The sequence below is a fragment of the Plasmopara halstedii genome (genome assembly GCF_900000015.1).
Source record: "Plasmopara halstedii genome assembly, contig: Scaffold_437, whole genome shotgun sequence".
NCBI lineage: Eukaryota > Oomycota > Peronosporomycetes > Peronosporales > Peronosporaceae > Plasmopara > Plasmopara halstedii.
This window is the reverse complement of record NW_020187357.1, coordinates 144,384-163,967: the sequence shown is the minus strand read 5'-3', so window position 1 is coordinate 163,967 and position 19,584 is coordinate 144,384. Positions and strand designations below refer to the sequence as shown.

Sequence of the window (19,584 nt, the reverse complement as noted above, 5' to 3'; positions counted from 1 at the left end):
ACGCAAGCCTCGTTGAGGCAATAATCGATTGGAACTGTAAATATTCTCAATCTTAATGAGGGAGAGTGTAACGGGGTTACGCATACCCTGGTAACAGGGGTGTGTGTCACACCAGATAGACATGGTGTGACCACACTCAAACAAGAATACGGTTCGGGGCGGGATAGCCAGTAGTTATACATGTATTGACTTTACTATACATATTTAGGAGAATCTATGAATTTAAAATGAGGCGGCTTTGCCGCAGATAAAAATAAAATAAAGTCAGTTTTGGATTTAAACCGAAGAGTGAATTAGCCTTGGGTTAAGGCTATAATTACTCTTGGAGTAAACGGATTGCGATCCGCTAAACTCGTACTTGTTCTGAGTATAGAACAAGAGTTCAGCGACCTAACTTACGCTTTCTCAAAGCGCAAAGTTACGCCAGCACGCTGCAGTTTCCAACACACCTTTCTCAACCTATACAGTTTGAACTGTTCAAATGGAGACGTTTTGACCACCAATTGTATTCTTTCCAGATACCAAGACGACATTATATTCGGTAAGAGTTGACGCCAGAATATCCAGTTAGAGTAGACGACAGGATTTCTTAAATTAGATTTAGATGTAGCAAATATTGCTTGAACTCATGACCGATAAAATCACTTTGGACTTTGTCATCAACATATTCAAGAAATTATATAACCGACCCTAGCAGTCTCTGCATTTGATGATGACCCCGCCCAGCAATTTCGACGTACGATCTGCCGCGTATGAGAGTTCAAGTTACAAAGTATACTCGAGATACGTGATCTGTGGGTGATCGTTTCTGGGAAAGCCATGCTGGAGCACTGCTGGACCGGCCGATGTCATAGAGATTCGCGCAAAGCCATGCCGGTCGTTATTCGGAGATTTAGCAGTTGACTTTGGTCCGTTCTATTAAAGCTCTCGCGATGCGTTGCCGCATCCGGTGTCGCATCTAACGTAAAGCTTTTACATCGTATCATCTGGGTCCTATTGATCTTCTCTTCTCAATGATTGGCTTGGGCCATACCTTTCTGCCCTCGGGCAACGCTTGCCTTTAGTTGACTGCCACCTGCTATTTTGAAGCACCATGGATGGTAAAGCTACTCTGATGTTACGAGTACCAGCTCATCGCGACGCCATATGGACCCCTCCATTGTTGACACTTGTTATATACTCTATTTGGTGAGGGTACTTCTTTCATTGCCAAACGCTACAATTTGCCCTGATTACGCTTTTTAAATTCGTTTTCTGGCGCGAAAGCGTAATTTGATTGTGGTGATCAAAAAATAACTGGAAGCCTCGAGCAAATAGTCGAGTCGATATGATGCACAAACGATTGGATACGCTTCTTCATGCAGTTCCAGTTAGTTGCGAGCCCGTAAATGTACCGTTTATGCACTCCAATAGCTCCTGCTGTTGTTCTGTCACTGATTTCCACTATCGTTATTGGCGTATAATGATGCCGCGACTGACGGCGAATGTGTCGGTAATTAAATGTGTCACTGCATTGGGAGGCTTGCTGTGTTTGGCACTGTGGCAGTTGGGGTGGAGTGAAAAAGTCAGAGTGGGATTGATTGTAACTGAGCTCTACATGTGAAAGCCTAATCTGATGTTTCTATGTTCTTACCTCTGTTTCCTTTAAAAGATCCTATGCTAGCCTCTATTTACGGCAGGTGACAAAACTTCAACGTAAGCAGTAGCCACGTCAGCAATTTAACGAACGCAATTACAACAATCTCTCTCGACTTGGTAGTGCAACTACTGGCGTGCGGAGTTTATTTGCTAGCTCACATCTAAACTCGTCTGACAGTTTCGTCAGGGAGATTAACAAGTATAGTCTTTCGATGACTGGCAAACTTGATGTTCTTTTCTGACCTACAAGTGTTCTCGTGATCCCATTTGATGAAAAATTAGTGTAAACAATTAAAGATTTGTAGTGTATGCATTTTATAAGCGAAAAAAGGTCTATGAAGGTTTCAAGGCTCCTGGGGGACAAATCTTTTGTGGGGTTATTCTATGCACTATCGTCGCCGAGCTAGTTAAATTTCTGTGTAGACCTAGAGCAACATACGAGATGTGGGGTGACAAACCACCCCGACCCGCACAAACTCAAAGAGCAGCACAAAAGTACCCTTCAAATACATTCTGTGAATACGGAAAGCAGACCCAAAGAAATAAAGACAAAAAAGTTGGTGCAAGAAAGGCTAGCTTCAGCGTGGGAGACTATGTGCTGAAGTCTTGCGTCGAACAGAATCACAGGACAGATGTTTAGCTGCCTGCATCGGGTCGTTTCGGATTGTATGTGAGGGTGTACACTCATTTGCAGCCCGACACCTCATGATTGTACAAAACTGATTTCCACGCGTTTCGATTAAAATACTTCGCAGACGAAGACTATTTAGTGACGGTAGCAGCCAGAGACTATGTTACATCCTAAGAGATCGTGTTGCCAGCACAATAAACCAAACTTACGTACCAGTGATGATGCGCAGCTTGTCGCCGGATCGCTCAAAGACTATTGGACTTGTTTCTGAAATCGATTTGCATTTGAATCATTTGAAGATGCTGTATTTAACGCGGAGCTTGTCGACGTTAAATTTTTTATACAAGTGTCGTTTGTCGCGCGGTACGTCAAGCGTTGCTACGTTGTTGTTTGCAAATGATCGTGTATGAACCAAAAATCATTGAAACATATTTGCGTAGGCGGACTAATTCGCCAGCAATAGCATGACTGATGTTTAGATCTGCGGTCGATAACAATAATAAATTACAAAGTGGGAAGGCGACTTCATTACACTTACAATCTTAAAACCGCTTTCGACGCTTTTGAGCTTTGATCATATTTTATCGAGCTACGTTGATGACTTTCAGGTGACGTTTATTGTACTGTGACGCATGTTCAACGTTTGGACAATCCAATTATCTTCAATCACTGGTGCAGCATGATTGCGTTGTTTACAAACAATGTCGACGAAGAATGAAGACATCTTCGAAGACGTTGCAGCTAGAGTAGCGCGAGCATACTTAACCATCGGGAAGTGCTTGATCCAGTCCTTACCTTGGTATACAGTGAATAACAGTGGGAATTTTAAGTGGTCCATTCTGACGCTCAGTCTGACTATCGGCTTGGGCGCGACGAGCGGATATCTTTGCGAGAATATTCCATGGTGCGCCATCAAAACAGTCCAGAATTTTGATGTGAATTTTGAATCGCGATCTGAAAGTAGCTGGAATTTTGTAATGTCAATGATGTCCATGAGAAACAAAGTGGCGATATCTTTGGCAGTTGCAGTTGTATGCATCGGTATGTAAAAAAAATAGGTCGTTTCGATAACTTGTCCATAACAACCTTGATCGCATCGTACCCATCAAAAACGGTTAAATGCCTGATGAAGTCGATCGAAATAACTTTTCAGCGTTGATGCTGAACTGGAATCGTAGTTCTCTCGCCTTGACGTGTTCTGGAAGAAGGCTTGTATCTCATGCAAGTTTGGCAGCTTTGTACATACGCTTTAATTTCTTGGTCCACGGACGGTCAATAGCGTTATTGTTGTGCCGCAACTTTCGTGCGGCAAACACCGGGATGAGCCATGACCACGGAATCATCAGCATTATCAACCAGATCAAGTCGAAGTTTGGGTGAGTTTGGAACGCAGAACCGACGAAAGGGTTCATTTGTCTCGCCAGCCGCGCATCGTGAATCGTATGGAAGAAAGCGTCAATGACACTGAGACTTTGTTCATATTCATTGACATATGGCGAAATCGTTGTTTCCCCGGAGCCAATTCGGTGTCAGAACGCACTTCTTTATACCCGGGGAAACACGCATGGTGGATTTCTCGTGATTAATCCGCACAAAGGTTTCCGTAGAGGGGGTTAGCAAACAATCACACTCTTCGCACTGAGTGCTCTGTGAAAGTCCTCAGTGAAAATTTATCCATGACTGATGACGAGCTTAGCTCCTCCTTCGATACTTGATAAACTATTTCGGTAACGTCACCGTCTTACAAATCACTGAAAGATCTTTGAGAGATGAAGCTCTCAGCTCTGGGAGTTAAAAATATGCCAGACGAATATGGACGAGACTTACAGCCCTTAAGACAAGCCAGGTCTCTCTATTCACAGCTAAATAATCTTTCTCGCCGTTTTTTTGCTTCTTCACATCGTGGGCTCGTCACTCAAGCGCCGACCTAATACTACCGCCACATAGTCAGAAGGCTGAATCATTTTTTGTCTTCCGGGCATGGCTCTTCTGTTGCAGTCGTCTTTAACTCCGTTGGCTCTGATACCAGGCATTAAGGCACCCAGCTGTATCACTGTTCACCGACCCTGCACATAAAACAACAGCTCACAGCTGCTTTCACCATTCTCACATGATATGCACAAATATACAATATATAAACCACGAATTGACAATTTCCACTTTTGCCTCAACAGAGATTGGAGAGTGACTGGGTGCAGGTGTTTAGGCCTTTCACGTGTGAAAAATATATGCAAGTATCGCGCAGCTGCTCAGCAGCTAAGAGATCTCTTTCTTTCTCTTCAGCATGGCCGCCGAGGTCCATCGCCCCATACGTGATCGAAAAGCTTCCCGTCCATGCACCCCAGCCGACCCCCTTTGTACGAAAACTATACCACATTATATATTGCGTTTTTATAATGCAACACTCAAAAGTTTACCTCATCGCATAGGTTAAACGTGGAAGACTTTGTTGTGAGCCGCACTCATTCGGAGATCCTCGATGATTATGGTTGCCATTACCGCTTTGAAGAAGAGTCTGATACCATACGGTGATTTGTGTAGTTGAATTCTGGACATTGTCCACTGGTTTCCTTCCTTGGCGAATGAACAAGACTTCAAAATGCACCTAATATGCCGGGGTAGGCAGTGTGAATATCCGCGACTTCTGTCGCTGAAGAATCCCTTTTTGGAAAGCCTCATTTGGAAAATAATGTCCATTAGTGCTCATTTGGTCTCATCGCCAGCGCTATGCGCTTGACCCTGGTCGAGTCATGGCCAACACATTTTCGCATTTAGATGGAAGAATTCTCTATGTTTTGATTATTAAAGGCCTGGATGCTAAACATCAACGCCCTCCTCATGAGTGGCATCCCTTTTTTACCACTTCCGGTTGGGACGCTCCTGGATGCGATTTAGCAGCGCATTCTCAAAGCTGCTGAGTGCTAGCGGGCAAGCAGTCTTCATCTCTGTAACAAGAATTACACGTAACTTTGTATAAAAGGGCGAGTCACACAAGATGGTGTGACCGTACATGGGTGTAGATTACACAAGTTGATATAGTTATACAGTGATCTGGTTACACCGTAACAAGAGCCATTACGTGTCAGAACTGCCAGTAATAATACATATCCATTAGGTTTTACTATATTAATTAGGTATTGCTATATGAGTTTGGAAAAATTAAGGTGTTAGGTATCGGCGGCTCGCAGAGAGACACGTGTAGGAAGGCTTTTAGCATCTAATAAAACAGGTCTCCAACCTCAAAGTTTCCAGCTTTTCTTCTTCCTTTTCTATCTGCATATTCTTTCTGCATATCTTGGCTTTCAGCCATCGCATTGCGAGCGTGTCGTAGGACACTCAGTCTGGTAGACAAAGACTCTTTGAATTCTTTACGGACAGTGAGGGGGCTAACATCAGCTCGCTGGATGGCTATTCCTTCACCAAGCCCTAAGCCATGGAATGGCGGCGTCAGCGGGTGTCCGCTGTTAAAATAGTCAACTTGGTGCCCAGCTCCCTGACGATTGTAGACCAAAACTTCCCAGTGAAGCGTGGGTCTCTGTCATAGACAATTAACTCCGGGGGTCCGTGTTGTCGAAAGCCACGATCGACAAACAGCGTCGCTGTACCCACACCGTCGATGGTGTACGGCACTGCCGCAAGATGAGCCAGCTGGTCCACAAAGACCACCACAACCGTGTTGCCCGCTGAGTCCTTCGGCAGGCGAAACATAAAGTCGATACTCATGGACTGCCAAACCCGGAGTGTACCGGTAAGCGTCTCCACCGTTATTGCTTAATTTGAGTGTCAGACTTGCTGAGGCATATACCTCCCTACCGAGAGGCATACACAAAAGCAAGCTTTCAAGCACGTAACGGTATATATATGAAAATTGACGTAAACAGTATATTTAGGCTAGACGCTTGAGTGAATATGTCTGGTTCCAACAAATAATTTTGCTGTATCGAGATTTCCAAAGTGGAACAGCAAAAATAATGAGAAATCGACACATTAGAATAATCTTCTGACTGTCTTCACCAAATCCTGGAACTACGAAAAACATGTTTGCCATCATGTTACTGGACGATTCCTTAATGTTTTGATGCGCAGTACGCCCAAAACTTGGTCTGCACGATTTCCACGCGAGTGACGGAGCAATCTTTTGGTCGCCCCATTTCGTCGAATGTGACAGGATACAGCGCTACATTCAAAGGACTTCGTGCTTGCCCATTGATACCAAAACTAATAATCTTTGCGGCTGTAGAAATTTTGAGCTGCGTCTGAAGTAATATTTCGACTTCGACGCGCTGCAATCGCACCTTCCACCACTTCCGCAAGAGAGCGAGCCTGTAGTCGTGGAGAAGCCCGAGCTGTTTCGTCTTGTAGCTGCAGCCCTATTGACTCTTCAAATATAACGCGTGCGCGTTGAACCAGCACTAAGATCGGCGGCCAAAGCAACACAATTGAGTTAATGTAAAATAGAGGTCTGCCGCCCTTCATCTACTAAAATCCGGCATTTCTCGAACGCCTAGTGGTATTTGTGCCAGTCACTCGTGACAATTACGACGAGAAGCGTATTGAGAGTTTCGTCTCTCATGTGGACAACAGAAGATCAGGCCTACAATCTAGCTTTTCTGTCTTGAGTTTAAAACACACTCGCAATCCTCTTTGAACTTGTCATGCAAAATTCAAGGTGTTGTAGAGTATCATATTGGCAGCCATATTTGCTATATCCAGAATCTAACGAAGCCGACCGGGACATGGCAAACGTTATTTGAAGAGTACCAAAAATTGTCAATGTTTAAATAAGGAGTTGGAGCAATTCTATGCAGAAGTTTGGGTTTATGACTTCAAACCTGTTATCTCATTAAAAAAACTCCTTCAATCTAGCTTCATTGTTAGTTCAGCAATGTGATTTTTGACCGGTTAAGTAAGCGCAGTCCGACGGCGTTGAAACGCTACTTGAGCTTTTTAGGGTGTATGCGCAATGCAATGATTTCGATGCCAAAAATCTGCCAATGAAGACAATTTGACCCACAATTTTTATCTTCTGGCTGCTACTTCTTCTGGGGCGGGCCTTGTGCGCGAGGTGGTAGACATACACCTCTCATTTTCTATCCCGCGGATTTGTAGCAGGAGTTTAAGAGCTCATCCGTTCCCCATGCTGGAAAAGGAGTATCCGACTCATAGTCGACTTCCACTAGCTCCTCGACGAGAAAATCCACCGCCCGGGGCGGGCACGGAGTGTTGCGTTCGGGCTTGGATGTGCTTCCTGTAAAACCGCGGACGTTACTGTCCAGAGATGCACCCTGTGAAGAAGAAGAAGAAGGGCTTTGCCCGCGGGCGTCCTCGGAACCAGCTAGGCACGGTGTTTTGCGTGTCACAGACTCAGGGCTCATTGAACGGAGAATGTTCAAGGATGATATTAATAACGAAACGGTGTCTCAGACACGCGAGCCTCGTATGAGGCGACAGGTAAATGTGAATTGTGGATATTCACAATTTTGATGATGGTGAGTGTAACGGGGTTACACGTACCCTTGTATGAAAGAGCAGATCACACAAGATGATGTGACCATACGTAGGTGTGTATTACACAAGCTGGTGTGATCCCACGATGGTGTCGCTACACCGTAACAAGAAGCCACTGCGTGGCAGGATTGCCAGTAGTAATGTATATTTATTAGGTTTTACTATCTTAATATTAGAAAAGCCTAAGGTTTCAGATGTTGGCGGCTCTGTCGCAACTAAAACAAGCGAGTACAGTTTAAACTTTGAGCGAAAGAGCGTCTGTACCTTGATTGAGGCTTCTGAGAGGTAGCAGATTGTGATCCACTACACTCGTACTGGTTCTTGTAAAGAACGCTAGGTCGGTGACCTTAGCTTAGCACAAAGAACTAGGGCAGCCCCGCTGCACAATGTACAACTTGCCGTTCGCCTTTCTGATTTATTAAAAAGGCACCTCTTCTTGCTCTCTCGCACCAAATTCATGCTTTGCGCGAAAAAAAAGAGTCCATGATGACACACTGTTTCCTCCGTAATGGTCATTGTCGTGTTACGCAATATTTGGCGCCAAAACCAGATCAAAGTCATGACATACTCCGCTATCCAAGATGTAACGGTGATTCGCGTACCCTGGTATGAAGGGGTGTGTCACACATGATGATGTGATTACACAATGGTGTGGCTACACAATAAGAAGCCAGTACGTGGCGAAACTGCCCATAGTTATGCAATTTAAGTAGGTTTGCTTTTTTATTAGGAAATCTTATAGATCTAGGTATAAGCGGCTTTGCCGCAAATAAAACAATAATCACAGTTTACATTTTGAACAACAGAGTTTATTCGCCTTGGGTTAAGGTTGTGGGTTCTCTTGAAGTTAGCATGTTGTGATTCGCTACACTCCTACTGGTTCTAGTTTAGAACGTAAGGTCGGTGACCTTAATGCTACGACAGCCCCGCTGCATAAGGGAAATCAGGCGTGGCGGATCTCTTGTCACCACGACGTCAGATTCGTGAGTACTCTCCCTCACTACCAAAATTTGTTTTACGGCAGACGAGACCAGCCCTTTTCTGGCTCCAACAGTACCGTTCAGTGATATCAACTTTTAGGCTTCACGAAGCCGTCGGAAGTCACACCCGCGTACAGTTTACTGTTTCCAACAGTCGCGTGGACTGCATAAGCGCACGACGCTTCTAAACCTTCCGAGATTTTTATCGGCTTGGCAAATCCCAAAATTTTGATATCAGCAACCAAAATCCTCGGCTGCGAGCCCCACCTCGCTTAGAAATAAACTGTGGGGCTGGGTCCCATTGACTACAACATTCATGTGGTACATCACAGCCCAGTTCGTTTTCAATGCGCTGCCCCGGGACCCGAAGATTTCCCGTGTGAAGTTGATTTGACGACTTTGCATGGCAGCTCGACTCATTGAACCTATCAACCGAGAGAGGCGTCACACAAGGCGCACATTATTGTGCTGTCATAGATGTAACTTCTGTACCGCGAAGATGCTCATTAGCCAAGAGATCGTGCGCTTCATTCTCAGCACGGCTTAAACATTTCACCACTGGTATGCTCGGAGAGCTTCCACCTTCAGTAACCCAATTGGCCTTCGTCGCGCGGAAGCTGTACTCCGCGATTCCTCAGCATGGCTAAGATTCATCACCGTTTAAGCGTTCACAGAGCTTCCATCTTCGATGCCTGACTTGGTCCGCGCTCAGTACGACATCTACCGCTTCTTAGAATGGGGTAAGGTGGACTCGGTTGGTCTTGGTGCGACCCGCATCTATTCGAAGGCACCCCAAGGAGATAACGCCTGTCAGCCGCCGGAAGAGGGTCTGCCACTGTCGCGGCGATGGGATCTCTCAATTTTTGGACATATGTATGTTCTTATCTTCCCGCCTGCCTTGATGTGTGAACAAGAAATTTAAACGCATACGTTTTGCTTGTTAAGATGGCGCGGCCAACTAACACCGACCATTTCATGTTGAAGTGTGTCTCTCACAGAGTAAACACCAGAGAATGTCAACTCGTGCTGTCGCTTCGCCTGGTGCATGATCACACTCATGGCCATCCGACTGACCCAATTCGGAGGGGAATTTCTTCATTCGTTCTCTCAATAAGCTGGACACAAAACACTCGCGACCTCACGGTGAGTACCCCTACCGGCGTCCAATCGAAGCGTTCGTCAAAGTGCCTCTCCAGCACATTATCATACCGGGAAGTGCAATTCAGATCAAACCACGACAAATGGCTGTTGAATGCCTTCAGCCGACCAATCACCGCTTTTGACCTTTAGACCATCTCCTCGCTGATATGTTCGGGACAAGGTTATCAAGCGTGTCTAGTTCTCTTGGATTCAAGTTATTGAGGAACTCGCGTTTCATTCTCACAGAGGATACAGTCTTTTCACGACTCGACCGTCGGATTGACTATTAGTGCTTCCAAGAGCATCGGAGTTGCCGTGCACCTTGCATAGAGATCACTTTGGCTCAAAGACAACGCACAAGGGTTGCCGTCTTTGATACATAATTTCTAAATGTGCTCTGCTGAGTACTAAACATTAATTCTACATAAACTGCCACTACATATGCGCTGACTATATCCAACAAATTAATCAAACTATTATTTTGCTTGTGTATACCACGTTTAACAAAAACCTGTCCTTGACAAAAATCCTCCAATTTTGTATACTTTCCAATTGAAAGGAGGCGTAAGGTGCGCGGACAACATCAACGACTTCTTTCGAGGTGAAGCTATTTTTTTGCGATTACTGAGGTTTCAAAAAGTACGAGAAAATATGAAATCACTCTTCTTTTGGTCGTTCAATAGTGCAACCTGTGTACTCGACACGAATTACGTTACAAACACAGATTGAAGGGAAAGTCTGCTGGCCACCCACTTGGAAGTGTATACAAAATTAAAGTGAGTAAAGAGGTAATTAGATCCCTCTTTCAGGCTACCAAAACCGAACAAAACGCACAAAGAGGAAGACAGCAGAACTTGTTCGTTCCGCTTGCTTTTCTCATTTTCTTTCACATCTACGCGCCGTAGATAACGAACTCCAAAATAGCCATGGCTGATGCCGAGGATCGTAAGCCGACGTAAGCTGCCAATCGTTGTGTACTATGAATCACACTAATAGCGTCATTTACGTTCTGTGTAGTGATCAGGTCGAAGATGGTCAGACTGAGCAGATGCAACTCAATGAAGGAGATATTGAGACGAATTGGGATGAGGTTATTGAGACGTTTGACGGGATGGACCTGCGTGAGGACCTGCTGCGTGGTATCTATGCTTACGGTTTTGAGAAGCCGTCTGCTATTCAGCAACGCGCGGTAAAGCCTATTCTTTTGGGCCACGACTGCATTGCTCAAGCTCAATCCGGTACCGGTAAGACCGCCACGTTCGCCGTGTCTATTCTGCAGAAGATTGATATTGGTCTTAAGGAGACCCAGGCTCTGATTCTCGCTCCTACACGTGAGCTTGCGCAGCAAATTGTCAAAGTCGTTGTTGCCATTGGTGACTATATGAGCGTTCAGGTGCATGCTTGTGTCGGTGGTACTGCAGTGCGTGATGACATTCGCACGTTGCAGCAGGGCGTGCACATCGTGGTAGGCACTCCTGGTCGTGTAGGTGACATGATCAATCGTCGTGCTTTGCGTACAGACGAGGTCAAAATGTTTGTGCTTGATGAAGCCGATGAAATGCTGTCTCGTGGATTCAAGGATCAGATTTATGAAGTTTTCAGATTTCTCCCTGAAAAAGTTCAAGTGGCTCTGTTCTCGGCCACGATGCCTTTGGATGTGCTTGAAGTTACTCACCGCTTCATGCGCGAGCCTATTCGTATTCTCGTAAAGCGTGACGAATTGACACTTGAAGGTATTAAGCAATTCTTCATTGCCATTGACCGCGAAGAGTGGAAGTTTGACACGCTCTGCGATCTCTACGAAACGTTGACGATCACACAGGCCATCATTTACTGCAACACGCGCCGAAAAGTCGATTGGTTGACTGAAAAAATGCAGTCGAAGGACTTTACGGTGTCAGCCATGCACGGTGACATGGAGCAGCGTGAGCGTGACATTATTATGCGTGAATTTCGCTCAGGCTCCTCACGTGTGTTGATCACCACTGACCTGTTAGCCCGTGGTATTGATGTGCAGCAAGTGTCGCTTGTTATCAACTATGACCTTCCTACGAACCGTGAAAATTATATTCATCGCATCGGTCGTTCGGGTCGTTTCGGTCGTAAGGGTGTGGCCATTAACTTCTTAACGCATAATGACGTGCGATACTTGCGCGACATTGAGCAGTTTTACAACACGCAGATCGATGAGATGCCCATGAACGTCGCGGACCTTATTTAAGAGCTCCTGTCGTGACTGTCCTCCTATTCGTCATGTTTGCAGCGGAGATGATGCAGAGTGAGAGACGACAAAGTGTGGTGCGCATGCGGACTAACATGTAGAATTAAACTTTAGGATAAGGATGAGGTGAAGGAGCGAGTGGCGTACAAAATCGGAAGGACACGACAGGCGACTAAAAGTGTGGAAGTTCGCGTTTGTTAAAGAAAAGAGGAAGGGGCCATGTGTGGTCTTCTTGTTTTGTTTCGGAAATAATGCTCATACTGTAGCTTGCTTGTTAGGCTGCAATGTCAGGAGCTGCATTTAAATTGCCTACAGCTTGCTGTAAAGCAACTAAACCTTTTCGAATAGGATTTTTCTGATTCAATTTTTCACTAGAGCAACACCTATCGATATTTGAGCCAATCATTATCAGATAGTAGGCACCCTTTCATTTTCTTTCATCCCCCCTTTGAGCTGTCCAGCGATGAGTGAACCTGTGCCAAAGCAGCCCGAGGAAAGCACCAACCTGTACGAGGTTCTAGGAGTGGAAAAATCAGCCAGTGAGCTGGAGATAAAAACAGCTTACCGCAAGTTGGCGCTTAAGTATCACCCAGACCGTAACGCAGGCTCAGTCGAGGCCGCTGACAAGTTTAAGTTGGCTAGCGCTGCCTACGCGGTATTAAGTGATCCCAATAAGCGCCGCCAGTACGATGTGGCAGGTGAAAGTGGCAAGGACATAGAGTTTGAAAGTGTAGATGTCGAGTCCATGGGTGGCTTTGGCCGTGTCGTCGGTGCGCTCTTCACGAAAATCGGCATGCCCATACCCACTCAGATCTCGCAGACTGTGCTGTCCGCGGCGCGCGACCTGTGCGATGAGCGCAACAATTCGACGCAATTGCCGCATGTTACCCGGATGGTTTTCGGCATGGAGCGTCACGCTAAGGTGGACAAGCAAGACGCGCATTTTTACAAGCTGCAGGTGGACAAGGATCGAGATTCTGTCGTTTTTATGTGTCGCTCGGCAAGCAAAAGCAAGTTTAAACTGGTATTATTTGACCAGCATGGAGCAGTGCGCATGGTGCAAGAGTCAGTAAAAAAAGCGCGCTGTACCGCTGCGGACATGTATCTTTCCAGCACTGTGGAGCTCATGGATCTCAATCCCGAATTGTGGCCTTTATCCACAAACGATTCGGAATTACCCGAAATTTTCAGTAAATTGTCGCTTTTTGAGGTACGACGGACGGTGCCACTCGAAAAGGGTGAGCATTTATTTTGTGTCTACGGTGATAATTGGCTGTCAGCTGTTAAGTACTCGATTAAGTGCTTAAAGATTGACGAGCAGTCTCCTGCTTTGCGTAGCATTCAGGAAGCTGAACACGAATTGGCTGGCATCAAACACGATCTTGACGCGTTGCAAAAAGAATATGTGGCTGCTAAGCTCGCTTTCGAGAAGGTTTGCGCGCGTGTGGAGGCTAAACAGATTCGGACGGAAGAGTTGCTACAGGAGCGCGAACAATCGTATGAAGCTTTTTTAGCTGGATGTGATCCTAATCGGACTGTTGGTCCATTCGATGAATCGCGGGGCTCCAACACACCACAAAACGGCCAGAAGGGGCCGCCGAGCGGGTCGGGTAGCCCTGCTGGTGGAATTCGAAACATTTTTGGCGGCCTACAAAACCGTTTCTTTGTCGGCAAAGAACGCACAAGCTCAATGGATGCTAACATCAACATGCCGCCTCACAATCATTAGTAAATTAGTGAGTCATCGATAAAGCCGAGGAGACTAAAGATGGATTGAAGTAGATAGGATTTCAAAGTTGAAGCTTCACAGAAGTGGTGACATTTTACACGATTTAACTTTAAAAAAAATGACGTTTGTGGTTCCAGCAAGAGTTTGCGACTCATTTAGTCTTGATAGTCACTTAATAGCGGCTGATGTGTGGAGTCGATTGGATCGGCCAGTTTCTTTGCCATACAGTAGGCATGTGCAATCCAGGGCACAAAAGCTGTAGCAAAAATGAGCTGACCTAAAAAAAAGGCTGCGCCAAACATAGGCAACTCTACTGCCAGACCGTTGTAAAACCTTGCCATTTGTGTCAATCGACAATGGGTCGGAGAACCACCAGCAGCTGCAGCTTTTGCTGCCTCCTGCAAAGTGCAGGGTACGACCTGACCCGCAGCGTCTGAAAACGTTTGATGTCCAAATGTTGCGTATTGTGGTGCCATTGTGAGCAGCGCAAATAGTCCAATGACAGCAAGTTGCATCAGCACGAGCGATAGCATTGTCATTGTGGCAGCACTTGTCAGTCGCGGTTGCAAACGCCCAAGTCGAAAGCATAAAAACTGGAGACCATGACGCTTGAGTACTATCAACGAAATTGCAAACAAGTAAACAAATAACACTGTAAACACAACATAGTCCAGCGGAAACACACGCGAGGCGAGAACTAGGAGCAGATCCATTGGATTAAAAAACTCGGGCGAATTTAAAAGAAATCCTTGTTCAAACCCAGAATGTGCCATCTTGTCGATACTGGTGATAAGTATTGAAGTTACGATCATCAGCGACAGAATGATCAGAATAACGCCAATAGGAATTTTCCAACAAGACAACTTGCCAATTGATGCAAATTTCCGTAAATTTGCATTTAGTACATCACGACGTTCTTCTAGCAGCTTTTCCCGTGTTTTGAGCTGCGACAATCGTTCCTGATCTGCCCCACTCATTTGTTGTTCAACGGCATATCGCTGCAGAATTGTCTCTCTTGTCTGTGTTGTCGCCTGTGTCTCCATTGCATTTTCGTGTAGTAATTCTTCAAATGTTGTCTTGTTCTCATCGATGTTGTGGTCTTCCATCAATAGCCCCACCACTGGCACACTAGCTAGTCCTCGGCTACACACAAAAATCCATAGGTACATCCCCGTGAGTGCGAGGACACCCACCATCAGTCTCAAAAAAGTCTCTACATCGGATGAAAACTTAAGTAGCGGTCTGAGCCAGTCGATATCAGAGCTGGCAGGTTTTCCGCATAATAGTACCACCATTAGCATCCCCGCTAGGAAGGAAAGACCGAGCAGAAAGCATCCCGTGCGCTTGGCTGCAGCATAAAATCGACTTTGAGCGGAGAATTTGAGCGTTAAATGTGCAATTTCTGTCTGCTTGGCATAGTTATAGGCTAGCGGAGCTCCCACGAAAAAAAATAGCGCTAGTGCTGCAAAATAAACATGGTACATCGTTTGAAGGGCGCGGACGTTTAATGACACATACGGAAGTGCGTTTTCAAGTAAGAAAACATCCACAGGGGCCGTGAACAAGCACAGAAATGCAATGTAAAGCGCCATGATGCAGACCGTATTAACAAATCGCGAAGAAACAGTAATCGGTGCCGCACTGAGAGGGGACGTATGAGCGAAAGCTGCAAGAGACGAAGATGCCCCATGTCTTGGCTGTGTGTAGAGAACAAGTGAAGTGCTTAGGAGTAAGATTACTAGGGCTACACTGGCGTACAGGAGCCATACGAGGAGCGCTGAAGGGTCCATGAGACTGTTTTGACCTTGAAAGAACAAAAAAATCTGGTGGAAATAACACTAGTATTCTGTTGCGTGAGTTACTACCTAGATGAGACGCGGTAGCCTTAGCTACAGGAGATTCTGTTTGGAGGCCGAGCTGCTGCGACTGCGGTCGCATGAGGTAGCGAGAATGCAAACGGTGGGAAAAGATGAGTGTGTGGCCACGTGGGAGTGGAGGCATGGTCGCCGACAGGTGCGCACGCAGGTAAAGTAGAAAAACGAAGCTGGATCTGTTAATTGCACTTTCAATGGAACTTCTTAGCATTTGGAAGGAGACTCGTATCTCGTTTCGACGGGAAATGTCCGCCAGGATTATATTGCCAAAAGTTTTGATGGCATGATGGACATCGATAAGCTAGACAGTGGTGATATTGACAAGCTGTTGCAGTCGGAAGATGTGAGCTCAATTATAAACAACGCCATCCTGCATCTTTTTGACAAATTGAAAATGCGTTTGCAGGTCGATGATGTTCAGACGACGGTTGTGCACTGTCAAGGCGACAAAATACCGCTTTTTGAATTTCACATCCTATACCATACAATATTCCAAACACCCGTGCTATATTTTCGAGCACATTCTATCGATGGAACGCCGCTTAACCTTGATGCATTCACTCAAAGTGTGCATCTTCCTGGTTTCATTGATCTTTCAAGGCTAGTTGCCATGGAAGGGCACCCTATCTTAGGCGAGCCATTCACATTCTTGCATCCATGCGAAACTGCAGCAGTCATGCAGCTTCTTCAAGCTCAACCGAAATTTAAATTTGGCTGCATTGGGAAGGATTCACTAGTTCAAAATGTCCCGCACTATCTTGCAAGCTGGCTTAGCTTGGTCCAGCCGCTGACAGGCATCTCTCCGATGGACTATTATTCCATATGATAGGATAATGTTGCCTTATTTAACATGTGAAAACTAAACTGCAATAAATTTCAGCTTCACCATGGACACTAATCACATGGAATCGCATCGTCTAAGTAGAAAGTATATCGTACTGTCATCCCCACTGCATGTAAGTTTAACGCTTTTGTCTCCGTCGTGTGTTTGGTATAGACAGCGTAGTAGAGATAGCTCACAGCGACCGGCCGCAGGGACAAGCACGCGAGCTAAAGTCGCATTCGGTTCGCGTCTTCCTTATCCCAAGACGAAGGTCAATATTAAGGCAAAGCGCCGATATTTAATTCAAGCACAGCAAGAACGTGATGGGCCCCGACCGAACGAGCCGAAAAAGCTGGGTAGATTCTTGTCTCAAAACGAAGCTCCAGAATGTTTAAAAGTCAAGTCTATGCACCGACCATTGGTCGTGAAGAACATTTCCGCTCCCACGAAAGTGGTTGGTCTCAAAAGCAGCAACAATGTAATCGAATCCGTGCCTTGGACTACAGCCTTTGCGTTAACAAAAGACGAATCGGCCGAACACCAGAAACTTATTGCCGACGCTCGTGAGTCTGATAAAATTGCAAGTTTTGAAAATGTTAAGAAATGGCTTCTGATACTGTTCATTTTGTTGGAATTGGATATAGTAACTCCAGTGTTCTGGATAAAGCGCCGTGAAAAAGTGGAAGCATCATTAAAGTTGTTGGACGCGATTGAGTAAGTTGCGCTTACTCGCGATGGTTGATGGTCACTCATCCTTGATCTCACTGTGCAAGTGTCTGCCGCATATATGTTACAGAAAGCGCGCCAGAGGAGTATAGTTGTGTATTATGATGGTTTATGTTGAACAGATTGTTAAACATTTGAGCTGGTTCGATTTCGCTTAAATTATACTGCAGTGACACCACCAAGACTAGTTTGCAGCGTGAATTGATGCGTCATGGTAGCGCCATCTAAGCAAAAGATGCTGAGCTCATCAAAGCAAGTTCTAATGAGTGAATAATTGGTTATGGTCTTGTTGCTTAGAAATATTGCTTGGCGCTGCGGAATTGAAAACTTTATTAAACAAATCAGATTCTAAAAAAACGATATATAGCAGGATGTACATGTTAAAAACTGAACATTAAGCATAAACTGTCCGGCGGCGCCGCCGCATTCGGAGAAATTTTCACCCTCTGACACGTCTCACACGTGCGCACATATGTGCTTGTCCATTTGTACAGCTTGAGTAGTGGACACTCGCAGAGCTGTACGTCTTTTCACGGCTGAGATGACCAACGAGTGGGATGTCGTGGGCCTCATAGATTACAAATCCTCATCGTGAGGAACCACAATTCGTGGCGTATCCTTCCCTTTGGTGCTAAAAGATAGCAACCCATTATTGAGCGAATATCGGAGTAACCGTGCGCGTTCGCGCCGACAATTTCTTGTCCGAGTTTCCAATCTCCTTGCTCTCGAGTGCCTGTAGCAGCATAGCACACATACCATAACTCGCGTATGCGGCGCGGATCAAATCCTTTACTGACGAGTCACCATCGCGACATGAGCAAGCTCATAATCTGGTCTGCGTGACAACGCAACAGCCAAAGCATTCTGCTTTCCTGGCGTTTACTTCACCTCGAATTTATATTCTGCGAAGAAGGAGAGCCACCTGGCCACACTCTGCGAGAGGTGAGGCGACTGAGTTGCAGTGCGTAGTGACGCATGATCTGTATAGATCACGAACGGCTTTGAGCCAAGCAGGTGAACCCTGAACTTGACAAATGCATACTTCATCGCAAGTAATTCCTTGCCGTGGACTGGGTAGTTCTCCTCCGCAGCCTAAAGCTGGCGAGATTTGAATGCGATCACCCGATCTCGCCTCTAGACGTCTGCTTGCAGCAATGCACAGCGGATGGCATAGTCCGAAGCGTCACAGACGACACTAGTAGAGCGATCGGGATCTGGTAACGCCAGAATTGGTGCATGAAGGAGGCTGTCTTTGACCCTGTCCAAAGCCTTTCGATGTTTGGTGTCCCATCACCATTCCGTATCCGTCTCAAGACGATTCGACAATGGCTGTTTAATTTCCATATAATCTGCGCTATACTTATGCAAGAAGTTGGCGAGGCCACACCTTTTGCGCAAGTCCTTCTGGGTCTCTGGAACTGGCCAGTCCACAATGGCCTTGACCTTAGCGGGATGCGATCGAAGGCCACACTTCCCAATGAAGCTCCATCAAGAATGAGATTCCTCAGCGCCGAAGACGTATTTATCGGCATTAGCATACAGCTTATTCGTGCGCATGTACTCAAGTACCGCGTTCAAATGGACAATGTGGTTTTCCTCATCCGTCCTCTCGTGCCCCGCACGACTGTGGACGAAGATGTCGTCGAGTTATGCTCGAGCATACACCGGTGGGACCTGAACACTTGCGTCACAAGACGATTAAATGTTGCTGGTGTATTTGACAGCCCTTGAAGCATCACTATCTACGACCAAAGCATCCCGCTCGGAGTTTACACCGCTGTCAGCGAAATATACCTCGCTCTCATGAGCAATTGGTAATAAATATCGACCAAGTCGAGTGCGCTGTACTTTCTACAGCCAGCCATATTATTCTGGCAAACACCCTTTCTAAAAATCGGCGTCTGTGCCGGAATGGTAATAGCATTTAGCCTAATATAAGCGTGAGCGATACGCCACTTGCCGTTCGGCATCCGGACACAAACGTGGGTGTCGAATGGGGAGATTTACTCTCACGCACCATTCCTGCGTCGAACTCCGCACGGAAAAAGTCATCAATGACGTCACAATGTTCTTTGGGCAGGTACCATTGGCGTGTTACGCAGAATTCGGTTTTCAGAACCAGGTCGATCTCATGACGCACATCTCGGTCCCGAGGTATGACCCACGGCGGATCTTTGGAGACGACGTCTTGAAATTCTTTACCAAAGGATTGTACGGATCCGAGGAATCCATCAGGATCGACGATCCACTTGCGCATTCAGCACTCTCTTTAGTGTCCTCCAGGACAGCTTCATCCGAAGCGACGACGAGTTAT

General features: G+C 46.0%; 6 protein-coding genes across 6 annotated transcripts; 5 read left to right on the top strand and 1 right to left on the bottom strand.

Moving 5' to 3' along the window:
- Positions 1-2,970: 2,970 nt before the first annotated feature.
- Positions 2,971-3,318, top strand: PHALS_09917 (uncharacterized protein; the record flags this gene model as incomplete). The annotated part of the gene is made up of 1 exon (XM_024725254.1): positions 2,971-3,318. One exon carries the CDS (start codon positions 2,971-2,973, stop codon positions 3,316-3,318), a length of 348 nt encoding a protein of 115 aa, XP_024576049.1.
- Positions 3,319-10,823: 7,505 nt separating this feature from the next.
- On the top strand, positions 10,824-12,118 carry PHALS_09916 (atp-dependent rna helicase eif4a; the record flags this gene model as incomplete). Its single annotated transcript, XM_024725253.1, has 2 exons — positions 10,824-10,852; positions 10,915-12,118. The coding sequence occupies 2 exons, from the start codon at positions 10,824-10,826 to the stop codon at positions 12,116-12,118; spliced, it is 1,233 nt and encodes a 410-aa protein (XP_024576048.1).
- A 463-nt stretch (positions 12,119-12,581) lies between these two features.
- Positions 12,582-13,847, top strand: PHALS_09915 (Molecular chaperone (DnaJ superfamily); the record flags this gene model as incomplete). Its single annotated transcript, XM_024725252.1, has 1 exon — positions 12,582-13,847. One exon carries the CDS (start codon positions 12,582-12,584, stop codon positions 13,845-13,847), a length of 1,266 nt encoding a protein of 421 aa, XP_024576047.1.
- A 155-nt stretch (positions 13,848-14,002) lies between these two features.
- On the bottom strand, positions 14,003-15,439 carry PHALS_09914 (uncharacterized protein; the record flags this gene model as incomplete). Its single annotated transcript, XM_024725251.1, has 3 exons — positions 14,003-14,990; positions 15,065-15,110; positions 15,169-15,439. 3 exons carry the CDS (start codon positions 15,437-15,439, stop codon positions 14,003-14,005), a joined length of 1,305 nt encoding a protein of 434 aa, XP_024576046.1.
- Positions 15,440-15,716: 277 nt separating this feature from the next.
- Positions 15,717-16,547, top strand: PHALS_09913 (Uncharacterized conserved protein; the record flags this gene model as incomplete). The annotated part of the gene is made up of 3 exons (XM_024725250.1): positions 15,717-15,860; positions 15,930-16,064; positions 16,128-16,547. The coding sequence occupies 3 exons, from the start codon at positions 15,717-15,719 to the stop codon at positions 16,545-16,547; spliced, it is 699 nt and encodes a 232-aa protein (XP_024576045.1).
- A 61-nt stretch (positions 16,548-16,608) lies between these two features.
- On the top strand, positions 16,609-17,362 carry PHALS_09912 (uncharacterized protein; the record flags this gene model as incomplete). Its single annotated transcript, XM_024725249.1, has 4 exons — positions 16,609-16,649; positions 16,719-17,107; positions 17,189-17,258; positions 17,341-17,362. 4 exons carry the CDS (start codon positions 16,609-16,611, stop codon positions 17,360-17,362), a joined length of 522 nt encoding a protein of 173 aa, XP_024576044.1.
- Positions 17,363-19,584: the final 2,222 nt, after the last annotated feature.